Source organism: Mustela nivalis (genome assembly GCF_964662115.1).
Source record: "Mustela nivalis genome assembly, chromosome: 6".
Taxonomy (NCBI): Eukaryota; Metazoa; Chordata; class Mammalia; order Carnivora; family Mustelidae; genus Mustela; species Mustela nivalis.
Window position 1 is genome coordinate 150,392,708 of NC_139025.1, and position 19,025 is coordinate 150,411,732.

The following is a 19,025-nucleotide window of genomic DNA, read 5'->3' on the forward strand; positions in this document are numbered from 1 at the left end:
ACCCACAACATCTTGTCACAAGTCACAGGGACCCGTGGAGATAGAAGAAGGTTTCCATGCTCCCCCTGGACCTGTTCCACCAGAGCCTCTGGGGGGACAGAGCAGGAGAATGTGGGTGCGAAAAGTACAGTTGCCCCAGAGTTATGAACCTCAGCCCCTTCCGAGCAGCAGCACCCTATAGTGGCCATGTCCCAATCCAGAGAGTGGAAAAGGCACTGGGAGTGCCCAGTGCTAGCCCAGCACAGATCCTAAGCCCCCGTGGGTCCCAGATGGATGAGGCCGTGGTCCCCTCGGGTCCCAGAGCAGTCAGGGGGCTCAGCAGGAAGGCGCCCGACTTCTCCTCCACCTCCCTCCTTCCCCCGCTAAGGCCCCCGAGGAACCCCGGGAACCCCTTCCTACCAAGATCACCCCCTTTCCTCACACCTTTAGCTCCCGGAGCCTCTGAGTTGGCAAGCCATATGGAATGGATTATTCTGGACCCGAGGTAATCTGATTATCCTGGTCCTGGGTCAGCTGGATGGGCAGCCAGTGGGAGTCACAGGAGGCAGAGGGGTGATGAGGAGGGAGGGGGTGGCAAGAAAGGAGAGAGATCTGGCGGATTCTGGGAAGGGCTCCCGGGGAGATGCACAATCTCTGTGGTTCTGGGAGGGGGGCTGAGAACCCAGGGTCCACAGATCGCGCCGCTCTTCGGGGAGTCACACTTAGACTCCTCTGCTTCACCTGGGTAAGTGGAGGAAGAGCTAAGCTTTATAGTGTAATGTGGGGAAACTAAAGCAGAAAGGGTTTAGGGAGCTGAACTAGCCCAGAGCCGAGATGCAGACATGTGAATGGGGGGGGGGGGGCAGATCCTGTCACCTGGCTCCTTGGTTTCTCCAACTCTAAATTGGAGTCTAGACCTGGCGACCGCCTGCTGAGATGTTTGGGGGGGCTGGGGGGGGAGACTGTACACCCTGCTTGGAAGGCTCCCATCTCTGGCCAGCGGGTTGACCCTGGGTCCACTGGAGTAGGTCCGCGAATTCCCAGCCATCACCAGCAGAGGGCACTGCCCAGCCACCCGGGGTCCGGGGATATGAGCAGGGCACACCTACCTCCGCGAGTCAGGGGCCTCTGTCCTAGGGTCAGGGCCAGGGCCTGGGTGCGGTGGGTGGGCTGATGGGCACCAGGAACAGGAGATGCGGGGCTGGCTTCGGAAGTGGGTGAACCCACGCAGCGCCACCCTCGCTCCCTCTGACCCTATTCTCACTGCTGGGGGGCTACAGGAAGCTTTCGTTCTGGTCTCGCTGCCCTCCATGCTGCCAGGTGCGGCCTGTGGCACCAAGGCTGACATTTAGGGACAATTGTTTCTCACACTGCAAACGGGTTATTAACTTGGGGAGTGCGGCCACCTCCCTCAGTTTACTTTCCGTGAATGCAAACTGCTGCCTCTCCCTGTGCAGGCAGGACCCCTGACTCACTAAGGGTTGGCCCTGTCGGGCTACCGTGCCCGTATAAACTCAGGGACATCTGAGGGGACACAGACTCACTCTTCCACATCCCCATGTTAGCCGGGCCTGGAGCAAAGCATGCCAGGCTCACCTCCTGTCCTGAGCCCCAGGGCTGTCAGAAGGCAGGACTTGCCTCACTCTGGGCTGACCTTCGCCCCTGGGGCCCAGGGCCCTGGCTCGGCCCTTGGACTCCACTGACTCCTAAAAAACAAACAAACAAACAAACAAAAACATGAAACAAGCTTCCTTCCTTTAAAAAAAAAAATGTGGATGAAGTCAGCTCAGTGCCAGTGTGATGGGCTGTGTGGCCCCAGCCGGGCCACTTGCTCTCTCTGGAGCCCTATGTGCTCATCTGGCCACTCGGAAAAATATGTATCTGTGTGCAGAGAAGCAGCACAAGATCGAGCCCAGAGGAATGAGGAGAAGAGGAAGGGGTCAGGAGGGCAGGGCCAAGCAGGTCTCCCCAGGCCCCTGACCTTCCTTATATACTCCCGGGAGCAAAGTCTGAAAAAAGACCCCAAGTTGATGGAAAATCTAGACAGGGGATGTGTTGGGCTCTGTGCCCTTGCCAAGTCCCTGGTAAGGATTTGCAGGTCCAGCTCAGCTGCCAACTTTGGACACCAGGCCCTGCAGAAAGCACAAGGTGGAGCTTCCTCCAGGCAGGATCCACGGCTTGCAGCTCCTCGTAACACCACCCCTCCCTGTGCTGACTGCTCACCACAGCACGGGTGAGGTGCCAAGACAGTGATGAGCCCCTGCCAGGTCACTGTGGCTCAGGCCCTCGCCAACTCCAAGGGCAGAGGAAGCAAGGGAAAGAGGGTGCCCGCAGAGGTACCTGACTTCAGGCCCAGAAAAAAGCAGAATAGGGGCTCCTAGGACTGAGCTGGAATGTCTGGCCGAGACCTGGGGAGTGAGAAGCCTCTGGGCAGAGGTTTCTTTGCCAGAGACTGGGGGACAGAGATGTCCCCAGACACGGTGGGGAACATCTAGGGGGAGGGGACAGAACGTAAATTGAGCGGATACGAAATCATGCGGGAGAAGGGTCTTACGAGGTGAGTACTGGTTATTTGTGAAAGGATGAACCCACCCTCAGTTCTAGAGTTTCCCCCACCAAGAGAAATCTAAGATCCAGCCCCCGCCCTGGGAGAACACAGAGCGCCCAGCACGGCGCAGGCGGCCAGGATAGCTGGGCACCCCAAACCAGCTGAGCCTCAAGAGCCCACCTCCAGGGCTCCCCAAGGCCACCTGCATCTTCAGAACAGCCTCAGAACCTCTGCCCAGAGGGTGCCCTGATGGGAATTCATTCTGCTTAGAAAAGATTAAAGGCACAGAAAAACCAAGTCCCAGAACAACCCATTCAGCAGCACACCACTGACAGACGCACAAACAGAACAGAGATCTGAAGCCCAGCCCCCACACAGGCGTCTGGTGATGCCAGGCGAGTTCCGGCGCTCCACTGTGTGCATGCGTGTCTGCGCACAGCCCCGGTCTCGGGGCACCTACCCAATCTCCAACAACGTCCCAGGACTTAGTTGGTGTGTATGTGTGGTGGGTAGGGAGATCTGGGTTCTGGGAGGTGATCAAGGGAGACTTTTTTCATTTAATAGTTTATTTATTTGAGAGAGAGAGTGCAAGTGAAGTGGGGGAAGATGGAAAGAGCGAAGCAGACTCCCCATGGGGCTCGATCCCAAGACCCTGGGATCATGACCTGAGCCGAAGGTGGATGCTTAACCCACTGAGCCACCCAGGCGCCCCCAAGGGAGACTCTAATCTCATCTCTAAGGCTCAAATTTATCACACGAAGTTTGCACTCATGTATTACATGTACAACTTAAAAATAAATTTAAAAATCTAGGTATAAGGATGTCGCTGTGTGGAAAGCCATTATGCACCTCAGTGTGTACTAGACAACTTGTTACCAAAAATGCCACCACATCGTGGAGAACCAGGTGTGCCTGAAACATCTCATTACACAAGTACATCTCCTGACGGGGCTCTGGGGGGCTCGGTCTGTTGAGCGTCTGACTCTTGATTTCAGCTCAGGTCCTGATTGCAAGGTCAAGAGACTGAGCCCCACGTCAGGCTCCACACTCACTGGGGGTCCGCTGGAGCCCTCCCTCCTCCTCTCTGTTCCTCTCCCCACCCCACTCACCCACACATGTTCTCTCTCACATAAAGAAGTAAAATCTAAAAAAAAAAAAAAAAAAAAAATTACAACTACTGATATGGAGAATGTTAATACATTAGCAAGAAAAGTTGGTCACAAAACAACCTGCCCTTTTCATACCCAAAGAACTTGAAAGCAGGGACTAGAACAGAGGTTTGTACGGCAACTTTCGGAGGAGCATTAGGCACAATCAGCCAAAAGGTGGGAACGAGCTGAAGGTTCACCAGCAGATGAATGGGCAAACAGAATGCAGTCTATATGGACGCAGGAATACTTCTCAGCCACAGAAAAGAATAAACTTGGGACACATGCTACGCCGTGGATGAAACTCAAGGGCGTTATAAAGTGAGCCATATAGAAAAAGCGCGCACTGATTCCACTGCCAAAAAGCACCCAGAGCAGCCAGATTCGTAGAGACAGGAAACAGTCGAGAGGTTACCAGGGGCAGCTGTTGCTTAATGGGTACCGTGCTTTAAAAAAAAAAAAAAAAGATTTTATTTACTTATTTGACAGAGATCACAAATAGGCAGAGAGGCAGGCAGAGAGAGGAGGAAGCAGGCTCCCTGCCATGCAGAGAGCCCAATGTGGGGCTCAATCCCAGGACTCTGGGATCATGACCTGAGCCAAAGGCAGAGGCTTTAACCCACTGAGCCACCCAGGCGCCCCGGGTACCGTGCTTCTACTCAAGGTGATGGAAAGCTGTGGAAAGAAGTGACCACTGCATTATGCTGCGGATGTAATTAACACCACTGAAAACCAGGTAAGATGGCACATTCTGTCATATATATTTTATAATGGTTTTTTAATGCAATGTATCTACAAAACTAGTGGACTGTACCTTTTACACAGGTGAAAGCGCAATGTTTGAATTATTTCTCAATAGAGCTCGTATAAAAAAAGAAAACATGGGGCACCTGGTGGTTAAGTGTCCTCTTGATTTCGGCTCATGTCATGATCTCAGGGTCGTGGGATCGAGCCCCGTGTCCCGGCTCAGCCGGGAATCGGCTTGAGATGCTCTCCCTCGCCCTTCAACCCTCCCTGCCGCGTGCATGCGTGCACTCTCTAAAGTAATCTTAAAAATATATAGATATATATACCAGAAACTTCAAGAAATGCAAAAATAAACAAACAAAAAACAAACAGAAAAGCCCCGACATACTCCCCTTCACGCCTCTCTCTGTGCTCGTGAATTTGCAGGGCTGCCCGGAGAAGTTTAGGATCCAGGATCCGCGCCAACCTGGTGCCGATCTGGTGTTAAGCTGGTTCTCTCTGGGTAGATGGAACCAGGGGCATTTAAAATTCCTTTTGATTTGCCTACATTTTCTCACTTTCCTGTAAGGCGCATGCCTCGCTTTGATAATTAAAGTAAGAGACAGAAAAGGAAGGCAGGGAGGGGGAGAGAAGGGCCGGGAAGAGGAGGGGAGGGAAAAACTTTGCAGAACCAGCCCAAACTTGTTTGCATTCCAGCAGGTGGGCCCATGCCCTCCGGTGTCTTGGGGGGCCAGAAGGCTGGGTCTTCCCTCCCAGAGCCTGGGTCGCAGGAGTGCGTGGTCCTCACTCTCCCCTTCTGTCCTTTCCCGGAGCTGTAGGAGCACAAGTGGTCGCTTCTCTCCAGCCGGGCAGGCAGGCAAGACATCTGGAGTCCCACATGCCAAACCCATGATGCTCCAGCAAATCCTCCCAGCAAGGACACCCATTTCATAGAGGAGGAGACTGAGGCTCGAGGGATGGAGCCCAGGCATGGCTGGCCCTAGGCCTGAGCCCCCCCACACTGGGCCTTGCTGCCCTGGGACCTGGACTAGGCAGTCCTGGGGCCACGGCACGCCCTCTCACGCCAGCCTCCCTGGATCAGCCCTCTTGGAGAAGGGCACCCGGCTGGCTGGGCAGCTTCTGCCCCCCTCCTTACTCAGAAGGTCTGTGTTCCCACTGCCTCCCTCCCTAGGAGTCCCAGCTCACCAGTCAGTAGCCTTTTGAACCCCCACCTCCCCTGCTTGCTAGTCCTCTGCCTCTCCCACCTCTCTGAGCGGGGACCCAGCCCACCTGCACTGCTGTGCCGCAGCGGAGGGGTTTGAGGAGGGGGAACTTCCCACTCCCAGATGCACACACCCACCTCGTCCCTCTGCCAGGAGAATACCCACAACTCTGGGTCCCCCCCAACTTCCTCCTCGGTCCTGCCCTGATCACTTGGCCGGGTCGTGCCCCTCTGTGGGCCTGGGCTCCCGGCACGCTAGGCCAAGTTCTGGATTCCAGAGGGCTCGTCCCTCCCCAGAGCCTCCCCTCGGCCTGGGGCAGAGTTTCCCCATGGTGCCTGGTGCCTGGCCTCCGTGGATCTGAATCCTGACTCTGGGGCATGAAGGCTGAGGGGCTGACTTCTCTGGGCCTGGCCTGTCCAAGCACGGGGAGAATGACAGGCCAGAAGTCGCGGGGTCTGAGCAGTGATGAGGCTCCTGCAGGTGGCAGTGGGCGCGGTGCGGTCTAAAAGGGCTCAGGAGACCGGGCGGTCAGGAAGTCCTGTCAGGGTGACCTTGCCCTGGTGGCTTCAGTCTCTGGGCCCCCTGGTGACACTGATGGCACTGCCGGGCAGGACCTTGTCATGCACCAGCCCCCAGAGCCAGGAGGGGATGGAATGGGCAGGTGGACTCGGGGCTCCTGTCTTCCCCCACTCCCCGCTTCCTCCTCCCCGTCCCCAGGACACAGGCCCTCCCTCCTCCCTGGGCCTCCGGGGGTGGGGACCTGCAGCCTCCCACCCCCACCCCAGAAGGGCTTTCTGGGGTTTCTGAGAGGACCTGCTGCCTGTTTTGGAGGCCCCCGAACACCGTGGTTCCCAAGTCGACACCTTCCGCCCGGGGGGAGGTGGCCTTGTGTCAACAGCCGAGAGGAGGTGTGAAGGCGGCCACAGTGGCCCGGGGGCGGGGGGGGGGGCTGGCCTGGCCCTTTCTGCTCCCCGGTAATGAGAATACCACACGCCGCTGCAGCCCCCCGTGTGCCCAGCCTCTCTTTCCCTCCCATGTTCCCACACCCAGGGCTTGGCAGGAACCCTAGGGGGAAGCAGGCGAAGAAGACCTAGAGGGCAGAGGCCAGGCCTCCCCCAGGCTCCGGGTCCTCAGGCCTGCTCCCGGGGGCCCTGCACGGCCTGCCCAGGGGAAAGAGCAGCTGCGGGACTTCCAGGAGTGGGGCTGGGGGTGAACAGACCGGGGGGCCTGTGCTGAGACACCAGGAGCAGGCTGGGCCGCCGTCACTGGCCTCCCACAGCCTCTTGCAGGGCCGGAGCTGACTGAGAATGTTCAGGGGCCAGCCTGGGCCTCTGTGCCCTTCTCCTGGGACTGCTGGCCTGGGGCAAAGTTGGGGAAGTGCCCTGGGGAGGATGATTCTCCTCACCTGTATGAAAGGATCGTGGACACCGGACTGCACCCCACTGGCCGGCCGAGCCAAGGGTCGTGGTGACTTGATGGTTCCAGGTTGCCCTGGAGGCCCGCTGAGCCAGACTTCAGGCACAGAGAACAGGGGAGAGAGTGTCAGGGGTGCTGAGGCCCTGGGAGGCCTCGGTGTGCACCCCCAGCCCGAGACAGCCTGCAGGGGCCCCCGTGGCTCCTCGCCCTCATAGAGCCAGGAGCCCTGAGGCGGCCGCCCCGCCCTCTCCCTCATTCTTGGCCTCAGCTCTGAAAGTACCTCAGGGGTTGTCATGTCTAATCCCCTTGTTTTATGGGGCTTGTCGCTGTTGGCAGAGGCAGACACAGCCATCCACCCCAGCTCCTGCCCGTGCCTAGCATGTGCTCGTCTGGCCTGTTCTTGATCACCTCCACAAACAGGCCACTCACGCCCTCATAAGACAGATCTTCCCGTCTTAGGAAGTTCTTCAGTCTCCCTGGAGTATTTCCTTCCAGGCACCTGGAGACGACCATCCTATCGTATCCTAAAGTTTGTGTTTTGTGCACAAAACATCCCCAAGTCCTTTGACTATTTCTCTGGTGACCTGGTTTGAAGCCTCGTCACTAACCTTACCGTCCATGGCTAGGGCCTGCTTCCTTCCATCATGAATAGAGGCCCCCACATTTGACCACGTACTCGGGCAATGACCTTCCTGCAGAGTGAACAAGAAACAGTCACCTCTTTGACTGAAGATCCTGTTTCTCGAAAATGGAATGACCTTGTTTTCCACACGCGCTGCTAGTTACGAGCCACCTGACCCCCAAACTGTGGGAGGATTTGTGGAGCTCTGGGGATCCCACCTTATTCGATCTGGTAGGGCTGCTCCTGCCTGTCAGCCTCTCTCTAGATCCTGGCTGTTATCCAATTCGCTTGCTGCGATGGACCCTACCCCCACGTAGACCAATTCTTATCTTCATTCAAGGTCATAACGATGCCCTTGACGAGGCTGGGAACAGAGGCGGTGGCAGCGTCGCCGTAGACCTTCCTCCAGGAGAACACGCAGCCACTCATCTGTGGGAACATCGAGTCTGTTATGAGTTCACTCAACCGCCATCCAGCTCGCGCGGCCCTATTTCTTGACAGGGATACCCTGGCACTTCTTCGTTACAGGAGTCATGTGTGGCCGCTCGTGTACACCGAACGTCAATGACTTGGACAAACAGGTGATTTGTTTTCTCTCACGTTGAAGAAATTCAGGGACAGACAGTGCTGGGCCAGTATGATGCTTACACACAGTGCCCCAGGCTTCTGTCGGCCCCGTCATCCTCAGTGGACAACTTCTGTCCTTGGGACCGTTTCGGTGTCACCAAATGGTTGCTGAAGTTCCAGCCATCACATGTTCCAGGAAGAAAACATAAGGGGTGCCTTAAAGAGCTTTCCTAGGAGTGCCTGGGTGGCTCAGAGGGTTAAAGCCTCTGCCTTTGGCTCGGGTCGTGATCCCAGGGTCCTGGGATCGAGCCCCACATCGGGCTCTCTGCTCAGTTCCCCTCTGCTTCTTTCTCTCTCTCTGTCTATTTGTGACCTCTGTCAAATGAATAAAAAAATAAATTAAAAAAATTAAAAAATAAAGAGCTTTCCTAGAAGCCCTATCCAGTATTTCCGCTAACATCTTACTGGCCGTTCCGTGAGCAAGACAGCCTGGGACATGTGTTTTGGCTGGGCACTCTGCCACCCACAATAATACCCAGTCCTGTTATTTAAAAAGATATAAGAACAGAGGCTGTAACAGATGCTGTGTGTGCAACTAGAAGGGCCTGTCATACCCGTGAACATTCTACTGACCGTGCTTCCCTGACCTAAGCACCTCTTCCTCCCAGCACAGGAAGGAGATGGTGAACCCAGAGCCAGTGGCCTGCTGAGGCCCAGAAGTTAATCACCTTTTCCAAGAGCACACAGTGGCGGATGTCCCTCCTTGCAACAGGAGAGTAGGAGGAGGAAGGAAGGAGAGCCCCCCGCGGGGCAGGGCCCAGGCCCGGCTTGTTCACCAAGCACCATGCACCTGGGGCAGGTTCCTGCACAGAGGAGGAATGCTCGAGGGTCCCAGAAGCAAGCTGGACAAGCACCTGGGCCAGGACCCAGACCATCAGAAGCAGGTTCAGATCCTCCATTTCCTAGCCTTGGCTGGGCTGGGCTGGTGGGCTCTGGATCCAGGCATCCGAGCTTTCCTGTTTCTGCTGCTCTGCAGCTGTGGTGACCCCTGCTGCTGGTCAGGGGCTGGAGAGCCCTGCTAGCGATCCCCCCCCCCCCCAATCCTCGGTCCACAGAGGAAAAGGGCCACAGGTAGAGGAGGGTGATAGGGCAGGATGCGCCTGGTCTGGTGCTGGAGTCTCGGGAACGGAAGCAATCGCCTTCTTCTAGGGCCAAGACTAAAAGATACCGGCCTCCTTGCCCCCCGCCTAGTCCTTTACCTACTTCATTCTGCTGCCCCTGAACTTGCCAAAAGCAAGACTTGCACATGGAGGCTCCGTGCTGAGCACTATGACAGACGTCATCTTTATTTACCGCAACAGTCACCCTGGAAACCAGAATCCTCCCCTTTGGAGATGAGAAAACACATACTGAGTTGCCCATGTTCTCACAGCTTAGAAGGGGTGGGGCTGGGACTCGAAGCCCAGGGCAGTCAGATTCCACGGCCCAGCCTCCTCACCATCAAGCAGCACGGCCTCCCTGTGCTAAGCGCAGGCCCAGTGAGCGGGGTGGGGTGGTGGGGTGGAATCACTTTGGCTTCCCCTCCTGATGAATGGGGCTGGTCTACAGTGCGTCCCGGCGCTTCCAGAGCCTGGCTGAGGGGCCTGGTGAAGAGCCCGGCTAGAACCTACAGTCCAGCGTCCTAGTCAGTGTGAGGCCCGGGCTCTGGGGCCAGCCCAGACCCAGAGAGGAGGCCAGGCTATCCTAGCGAGGCAGGAGAGCAAGCAGGGGGCTGGCTCTGTACTGGCGGTGGGCTCCCCTTACTCACCAAATCCTTTCACAGGAAACTCCTCCAGGCTGGCTCTGAGGGTGGGCATAATTCTGGATTTTCGGACCCTTACTGGAGGTCACGAGGCTGTTCCACCTCTCCAGCTCTACAGGCCTGTGCACAAAGCAGTGTTATTTGGCAAAAATAAACACACACTAACGATGCATCAGTAAGAGAAAAAAAAAAGATGCATCAGTAAGAGCCTGACCAGGGCACATGGGCTATAGACTATGATAGAAGAATTAAAAGAGATGAGTCAGAAAAACAGTCCCAGCAGCACATTCATCTGAAACTTCAGGATCCAGATCAGGAAGCACACAAGAAACCTGACAGATCTTGTTCGCCCCTCTCAGTTATACATAAAACAATTCCCAGCCGGTATAGCCCTGAGCGCAACCAATAAAGTGTAGGATCGACTGTTTCCTAAGTCCCCGCCACCCTTAGGAAAAAGTTAGGTTTTTGTTGTTGTTGTTGTTCTAACTTGGTTTAAATCCTTTTAAGTTGTGAAATACTGCAGTGACTTCCTGCTTCTTTCCAGAGAAAAGCCCGTTTGGATTCAAGGTCACTGTTAAGTGAGTCACCTTTTTCCCCCGTGCTGTGGACAAACTAGAAATTTCCTCTGCTCCTTCATGGCAGCTAGGATCACCTAAACAGGGGTTGCCCTGACCAACGTCGTTCAATGCCAATTATTCCTTCAACATCAAGTTAGAGCGGTAACTCGGGCACATTTTCTCGAATATTGAAAAAAATAATAATAAGTCATGAGCCGAAAGTGGTGTCATCTCCTCGCGGAGGTTTGCCGGCGCCTCTTGCCATTTTCCTTCTGGTTACAGTGATCTGCTCTAATGTTTGTATAATGTTTAAATGTTCATCCATTTAAATCGCCTATGACCGTCGAGGAGTCGGCTGGTTCTCTCCTGACAGGACGTGCCGTAAGACATGCTGTTGACTGAAACAAAGCAAGCGACAGGGTCCCCCAGCGGGGCTCAGCGGGCTAAGCTTCCCACTCTTGATTTCAGCTCAGGTCATGATCTCAGGGTCGTGGGATCGAGCCCCGCATCAGGCTTGGTGTTGGGCGTGGAGCCTGCTTGGGGTTCTCCCTCTCCCTCTGCCTCCCCTGTAACACCTCCGTCAGGCTCCCCGCTCACCGGGGGGGTCTGCTTCTCCCTCTGCCTCTGCTCCACGCCCCCCCCACCATTCATACGCCTTCCTGTTCTCTCAAATAAATAAAACCTTAAAAAAAAAAGAGAGAGAGAGAGAGAGAGAAAAAGAAAGAAAAGCAACTTACAAACAGGCCGCCGTGTTCCCTCATTTACATACGTGGCCGTGTGGGCCCTGTGTGGAGCCACACGTGACAACCTGAGCGTTGCTTCCTTTGCTGAGGGACCCTAGCTTCACCTGTAACGCTCCCACTGCGGCCAAAGAGAATGTATTCCTTATGTAATTTGTGTAACTAAATGTTTCTTTGTAGGCACAAATACTACAAGGCCATTATTTATTACTTCAAGCGGATACAAGGCCATCTATCCCAGAAACATCATCATGTTGACCTTTCATTACTAATGGCCCGCTCCCCCCCCCGCCCGTCACACTTCTGCTCTAAGGTCCATCTGGCAATCCTACTTCTTAGCCTGGCCCCAGCCAAGCTGTGCTCCCGCTTTCCACATCAGCGCCGTTGCACACTGTCCTGGAAGGCCCTCAGCAAGTCCCACTGCCAGGCCTTTCCTTAAGCAGTTCCCACAGCCCGAATGCTCCCTACCTGCCTCTCTCCTTAACCAAGTCCTACTCATGGTTCAAGGCCCAGTGGCAACCTCTCCAGCCCTGTGGCCAGAGCCCTATAGCCCCTGGCCCTCATCTGGCCCTTAGCCTCAGAGTTCAACCCTTTCTCTGAAGATCACGAAGGACACTGATGCCTCCTTTAAACTGTCATCACGGCTGACTGCTATCTCCAGGTTTATATTATGAGACTGTAACAACAGTCCTGCGAGTTGATACTATAATCATTATTTATAGAGCCCAAGTTCAAGCTCAGACAGGTTAAAGGCCCAGCCCAAGGGCACACAGCCAGTTAGGGAACACAGCCTGTTCACTTGCCTCTCAGCACAAACCTGAAATGTCATGAGAGCAGAGACCACAACTAACTTGTTTATGCTGCTGTACCTGACCTTCACCAGTCGCTAAATAAATACGAAGTAAATGACTATTGGCTGCAGCGTTTTGAAATGTAAGCACCTTCCTTATGGAGTGATCGCGGCAAACATTCCGCTCACCTGCCGGGCCCAGGACTGAACGGATCCAGTCAGTTCCGCTGAGTACCAGCTGACACCCCAGGTGGTGGGCGGTCTGTAGTATTAATGCTAGGAGATTGAAGGAAACTTGTCAGAAGACCTACGTAACTTGTCCCAGGTCACACAACAAATCGACTCAGGCCTGCCTGGGGCGCTCACCGTCCACTCTTTTCATCACCCACTGCTTCCTATCCCTCTTCTCCAGGCAGCTCTAGTTTTCAGGGGCGGAAACTATCTGTGGGTAGTGAGATGACTTTCCTCCCACTATTCACCAAACCAGCCAGTGTGGGTTCTGGAAGCAAACCAGGGACGATGCACCTGTATATCCCCCTACTTCCACCCCACCCCCCATCACTGTGGACACATCCCTCCGGGCTCGTCTTGCCGCCTTATCCAGCACACCTGTAGACAGTGAGTGGAAGTTACTGGACACCCACCCTCTCCCACTGGGAGGCTAGTGATGCGAGAGGCAGCCCCTCTTGACATGGGTCCACTCCACACATGAGGGAGCGCCTGGCCATCCCTAACAATGGCACTGCCCACCCCTGTCGGGCTCCTGGGCACTCACCACGCACGAGCCCGGGTGGGTGGGAACTCGGTGAGAAGCTTAGCAGCTCCATCCAGATGCGAATTGTCCCTCCCACACTTCCCGGGCTGCAGGGGCCTCCATTAGAGCCCCCGAGGAGTCAGAATCCACACCTCCGCAAATGGGCCCGCTTTCCCAAGGCCCCCCTGCCCAGGCCTTCCCTGGGCTCTGTGGGTTTTGACACCTCTCTGTAACCTGGCAGGGGGCCACCTCTCACCTTTGGTCCAGATAAAAGCTCAGGCCTGGAGGTGGCCCGCCCAGCCTCCCAGAGCCCACTGCAGCCCCGGCCATGGCCCAGTCCCCTCCTCTGCACAGCCTCCCGGGCCACGACCACTGGATCTTGCCCCAGGGCTGGGGCTGGGCCGGCCACCCGGACTCCACGTCCCCGGCCTCCTCCTCAGACTCGTCGGGCTCGTGCCCCTGCGACGGCGCCCGCGGTCCCTCACAGCCCGCGCTCCCGGCCCGCAGCGCCCGCGCCGCAGAGGCCGCCCCGACGGCGCCAGGACGAGCCCGCAGCGGGCCAGCGGGCGGGCAGCGGCAGAGCGCCAGCGAGCGCGAGAAGCTGCGCATGCGCACCCTCGCCCGCGCCCTGCACGAGCTGCGCCGCTACCTGCCGCCGTCCGTGGCGCCCGCCGGCCAGAGCCTCACCAAGATCGAGACGCTGCGCCTGGCCATCCGCTACATCGGCCACCTGTCGGCCGTGCTGGGCCTCAGCGAGGAGAGCCTGCAGCAGCGGCGGCGGCGGCGGCGCGGCGACGCGGCGACCCCTCGGGGCTGCCCGCTCTGCCCCGACGGCGGCCCCGCGCAGGCGCAGACGCAGGTGCAGGCGCAGGTGGCGGCGCGCGCCCCGGTCCTGGGCTCCGCCGCGACGTGGGGGTCCCCGCCCGCCTGTCCCGTAGCACTAGCGGCGCCAGAGCTGCTGGGGAGCAGAGTGCCCGACGTGGATCCCTGGGTTACACCCCCTTACTGCCCTGCGACGCAGTCGCCCACGCAATTCTCCCAAGGGCCAGCCCCTGAGACGGCCCCTTGGACAGCGTCCCAGGCCTGGTCCGGAACGCAGACGTCCCCAGAACCTAGGAACCAGGCGGTGCCCTGGACGCCGCCCCCCGCGGCCCCGGAGCTTGCTGTCCTATACCAGGTATGCGTGCAATCCCATGCCGCTCCTCTCGAGGTCGTACCCGGGTTCATTGGGAGATGGAGGGAGTGGATAGGCTCCAGTCTGCAGACACTGTTGTGCTCTTTAGATCCTGGTTTATCTAATCCAGCCAAGTTAGGGTTAGAGAGAAGGTGAAGGGAGTGTGGAGAGGACCCTAACCTCCTGGGGAAAGAGGTGGGGTCCCAGGTCACTAAGGACACCACCACGGAGAAGTCTTTGCAACCACGTTAAAGAGGGGGGATCCTCGGACTTGCTCCAGAGGCAAGATGAAAGGTAGGGAGAGGTCCTGGCAGGGAATTCGCTCCAAGTTCTCCACTAAGGTTCGGGGTGAAGGGAGGCTGGCCAGCATTAGGGGCAGTGACTTCCAGAATAGATGGGCTTGGAGCTGGGGACCTTCTTGTTTCCTTTAAGCTTCATTTGCTCATGAGGCCCATGAGTGGATGAATCATGGTCCATAAAAGAGCATATTAAGAACCAAAATTTACTGCTTGATTGCTGTTTGCCCAACACCGTTCTTGGTGCTGTAACTCAGCCAGCCCTCCAGCAACCCTGTGCGGTCGATACTGGTATCATCATCCACATTTTACAGATGAGAAAACTGAATAAAAGAGGCTGAGTTCTTTTTTTTTTTTTTTTTAAGATTTTATTTATTTATTTGACAGAGAGAGATCACAAGTAGGCAGAGAGAGAGCGAGGAGGAAGCAGGCTCCCCGCTGAGCAGAGAACCCAATGCAGGACTCGATCCCAGGACCCTGAGATCATGACCTGAGCCGAAGGCAGCGGCTTAACCCACTGAGCCACCCAGGCGCCCCAAAAGAGGCTGAGTTCTTAAAACTAGTTAGCAGCAGAGGTGGGATTTGAACCCCTGGAGCATATCCCCAGAGCTTCACCATTTTGCTTCACTGTGTCCGTGGTACCCAGAACTGTCCAGAAACTGCCAGCCATGTTCCAGGGAGCATCCAGGTTCAAGGTCTCAGGACATCAGGCAGTGGGCCACTAACCAGCTGCTTCTGTCTCTCTTGCAGGGTATTGCTGTGTCTCCAGAATCCTGTCTGTTGCCAGAAACCCCACCGCTCCTGTCCAGCCCAGCATGCCAGAGACTCCAACCTCAGGCCCCGTGGGAATGCTGGAGTCACAGTGCCAACGTGCTCCCCAGCTCAGAGGACCAGGGAACAGTCCCTGGCTTCCAGCTTGGTGACCAAAGCCCTTCCCAGAGCTCAGGCCTGCAGCTCAGTGGCTGCCCTGAACTTTGGCAAGAAGATTTGGAGGGGGGCCACCTGGGCATCTTCTAATAGCCTTGCCTGTCCCCTTGTCAGCCAGGAATCAGCCCTCTGGTTTGCAGTGTCCCCTCCTTTGGTACGTGCTGTGGTCTTCAAGCTGTTTTTAAGCCAAAGACCTCTTTTCCAAGTGATGTCTTCCACGGAGGTAGTGTTCGAAACAGAGCGTGGGGGGGTGCTGCCCTGGCTATAGTCGGGGCTGACGGAGCAGCCTCTACTCCCAGGTAGCCCCCAGAATGACCAGTGTCTGCAGAGCACGGCTAAGGAGCAAGGTGCTGGCCGCTTGGCCACGGAGTCGTCCAGGCTGGGACTGTCGGGGGTGTGGGTTCTGGGGGTGGGGGAAGGGGGAGAGAAACCTGTACGCTTGGGTTTTGTACTTCTTTTAAAAACAACAAAAATGTGGGCTTGGTCTGTTTTTCTTCCATCAACCTGGATTTTTATTGCCTTTGGAAAAGGAAGAATGCTCCCATCCTGCAGGGACTGTCCTGCTGCTCTCCACCCTCCCCCACCCCAAATACCCTCTCCACCCCGCAGCTCCCCTCCCCCCTCCCCCCACCCCCATCCCCCCCCCCCGCCCCGCCCTCCCGAGCCACTGTGACAAGTCTTTATCTCTAGGGGCTGCCCTTGGCCTGCTGTGCGTGGTGGCACAAGTCGGGGTTCACCTTTGAGCCTGTTTGCTTGCCTCCAACCCATCACCACGCCCTTGTCCTGCACGCTTCCCCGCTGACGCAAAGAACTCTCACAATTAGGGCGAAGCGTTTTTGAAGGATGCACTGTGGTTCGCCTCCACAAGTGAGGCCTGGCGTATTTGTTCCAAGGGCTTCCATGAGGAAACAGTGCGCACGGGGTGGCTCGGAGAACAGAAACACCATCTTCTCACAGTTCAGGAGGTTAGCATCCAAGGTCGGTGTCAGCGGGGTTGGCTTTCAGATGGCCGCCTTCTCTGTGTCCTCACATAGGTACGCTGTGGTTGGTGTGCCTGGCTCAATCACTTCTGGTAAGGCCCCCAGTCATACTGGATTAGGGGACCCCCCCCATGAGAGCTTCTTACCTCTTTACAAGTGCTCTCTCCAAATACATTCTCGTTCTGAAGTCCTGGGGGCTAGAACTTGCCCGTGGATGTTGGGGGAACACAGTTCAGCCCAGAATACCCAGTGCGAAGTGCCAGCGAGAAAACAGCCCCCAACTAACAGCTGGATTAGAGGAAAGTAAGCCGTTAAAGCCGGGGTCGAGGATGGGAATTTTATAAGGTACTTAGGGACTAGAGAGGATGTGACAGTTGGTGGGAGGTGGGGCTGACCACGCTCTCTTCCTTGAGTTACCCGATCGTGTTAATGCCGCCTTGAATAAGGATAAGCTGCACCTCCAGAATCTGGAGGAAAAGAATTGCCACCCGCGGTCCATTGACAATGGCCGCCATGGGCTGGAGCCAACCGTGGTGGTGACTTCATGGTGTCTCTACTGACCGGAGTAGGGGAGAACCGCAGGATGTCGGGGGTGGGTATTGAAGGGTGTTTGCCAAGAAGGGTGAGTGGGGAGTGACCCAGGCAGAAGAAACAGCGTGTCCAGAGTTGACAGAGGTGATGAATAGGGTGGGAAAAGGAGCTCATAGACAAGGTTGTGGGGACCCCGTATGGCCTCTTTCTTGGGTGATGGGGGGCACTGAAGGTAGGGAACTCAGAAGAAGTTGGTCAGAGGCGCAGGTGGTCCCTTTGGCTGCGTGGCCACAAAGGAGCCGGGCAGGGAGGCCATGGTCACGGTGCCAGGCTAGAGGAGGGGCAGGAAAACCAAGCACAAGCTGCCTGAGCTCTCAGCTGTGCATAGGGCCGGCCATCTGACCCACCGATGTGCCCGGTAACATCAGGCAAGTCACTCCCTCTCCGTGCCTCAGTTGCCCCATCTCCCAAAAGAGGAACTGGTTTAATTGCCCACTGAAGTGGCTTCTTGCCCTAGCGTTTTAGGATTCAGGTTCTTACCCCAGGGCCTCCTGTCCCTAGGGGTTGCCAGGCGCAGTTGGAAGGATCAGAACACCTCACACATGATTACATACATCGAGGAGATGGATACAGGGCACGACTAACCTGGGAGCACGTTCCACTCAGCCCTTGCTCACATATAACTGAGCAAACAGAAATCTCCCTGAGCCTCAGTTTTCTCAGCTGTGAAATGAGAAGAGACCCAGTCCCTCAGGATTCTTAGGCAGGGCACGTAGTCATTGCTGAATGGAGCCACACAACCTTGCAGTCCGGAGGTTCCCTAACCTGGCTGCCTGCCGAGACACTGGTTCTCGGGGCCCACCCTGAGAGAATGAGTCAGCTCAGTGAGCGGGGACTTAGAAACCTGGGGATTTAGAAAATCCTTAACAGGCTTGGGTTCAGTGGAAATTCCCCACCCCTTCTTTTCATAGCTGAGAAAGCAAGCCAAGGCCGAGAAGCCACTTTCCTTAGCCCCCAAGCTAGGCAGGGATGCCTGGCCCCTGACTCCCTATCCAGTGCTCTCTCCTTCCCTAGAAGACCCAAGGTCTTGGCTCCGTAGTCTCACAGCATCTGCACCAAAGGCAAAATTAAACAACTGCCCATCTCCTTCCTTTGGCTCCCAGGGGGGTTGGTCGCTGTCCGGACAGGGAGAGGTGCTCGCTGGTCTTATCACAGAGGGCCATGCCCTTCCAGCTCCAAGGTCAGCTCCCCCGTCCTGCAAGGGCCGCAGTGGAGCCCAAGAGAGGTGCAAAGGCAGGAGAGGCAGCCAGCGTTGCCTGGGAGACATCTGGGTACAACTGGAGTGGGGGGTCCGGGAGCGGGGGCGGGGCGCTTGGGCTGATCTCCCACCCCTGTCCTCAGCCTCTGCATGGGAAGGCTCAAGCCTGCCTCTCAGGAGCAGGAGCCCGTCACCTCCTTCCATGGCTTCACCTTGGGTGTGCCACTCTTGATGGTGCCTGTCTGCTAAGGGCCGGGCAGTGGAGGGAGAGGCGCTGCTGCCTGGAGCCTGCCCTGAACGACTGGTCTTCCCACACCTTCCTGGGGACCCCCCTCCATCCCCAGCCATAGGAGAACGGACATTCTCTCATGATCCTTCACTGTAAAGGACATGCCTCCCGAGAAGCCTCCTGGGTAAGGGGAGGTGGGAGACCTCCCCCACCGTCCCCAACCCTGCCCAGGGCCTGCCTCCCCACTGGCCCTGAGCGGTCAGCCCACCGCAGAGTGCTAGTTCCACTCTGGCCCCTGCTGTGTGTGCGACTTGGGGGAGGTTCTGCAGGCGGGCGTCGGGCTCTGGGTGCCCTCGCTGGATTCCTGGGGACCTGATTTCCTCCAGACACCCAGGGTGTTGGGTCCCTCCAAAATTGGGTACCCCAATAATGGGTCCGTTATTAAAGAAGCAAGACTGATAACAAAGCGAAGGTCAAGCAAAGTTTTATTTCGCGCCAAACATCAGGAATCAGACCGACCGTCAAGCAGACCGGTTGGAGCCGCCCCTATAGAGAGGAAGACCCCTCCTTGCTTTGTAGACTTTTATAGGGCAAAGGCCGCGTAGTTGGGCCTGGCCACACACAGGAGGCCAATGAGATTATAACACACACAGGAAACTCCACAGTGATGCTAGGTGACCAGTTGAATTACAATTTACCCTAGTAGACGTTTGATTTAGCCTATCCCACCTTGGTTAGGATTGGTGCCAAAAGGCTCCC

General features: G+C 56.6%; 1 protein-coding gene and 1 long non-coding RNA gene across 6 annotated transcripts; one reads left to right on the plus strand and one right to left on the minus strand.

The window, feature by feature from the left end:
• Positions 1 to 555: 555 nt before the first annotated feature.
• LOC309867337 lies at positions 556 to 13,264 on the minus strand. Of its 5 annotated transcripts, none has more exons than XR_014313113.1 (10): positions 13,128 to 13,264; positions 12,307 to 12,393; positions 10,037 to 10,150; positions 7,881 to 8,091; positions 7,649 to 7,732; positions 7,030 to 7,136; positions 3,637 to 6,224; positions 1,576 to 1,685; positions 1,089 to 1,306; positions 556 to 720 (listed from the first exon to the last, which is right to left on the minus strand). It is a non-coding gene; the product is annotated as an uncharacterized lncRNA (long non-coding RNA). The 5 variants fall into 5 exon arrangements; XR_014313115.1 differs by having other exon boundaries at positions 557 to 720; positions 3,637 to 4,920; XR_014313116.1 differs by having other exon boundaries at positions 557 to 720; positions 3,637 to 5,234.
• Positions 13,200 to 15,730, plus strand: MESP2 (mesoderm posterior bHLH transcription factor 2; the record flags this gene model as incomplete). The annotated part of the gene is made up of 2 exons (XM_082736085.1): positions 13,200 to 14,048; positions 15,092 to 15,730. The coding sequence occupies 2 exons, from the start codon at positions 13,200 to 13,202 to the stop codon at positions 15,356 to 15,358; spliced, it is 1,116 nt and encodes a 371-aa protein (XP_082592211.1). The 3' UTR covers positions 15,359 to 15,730.
• Between the last annotated feature and the right edge of the window lie 3,295 nt (positions 15,731 to 19,025).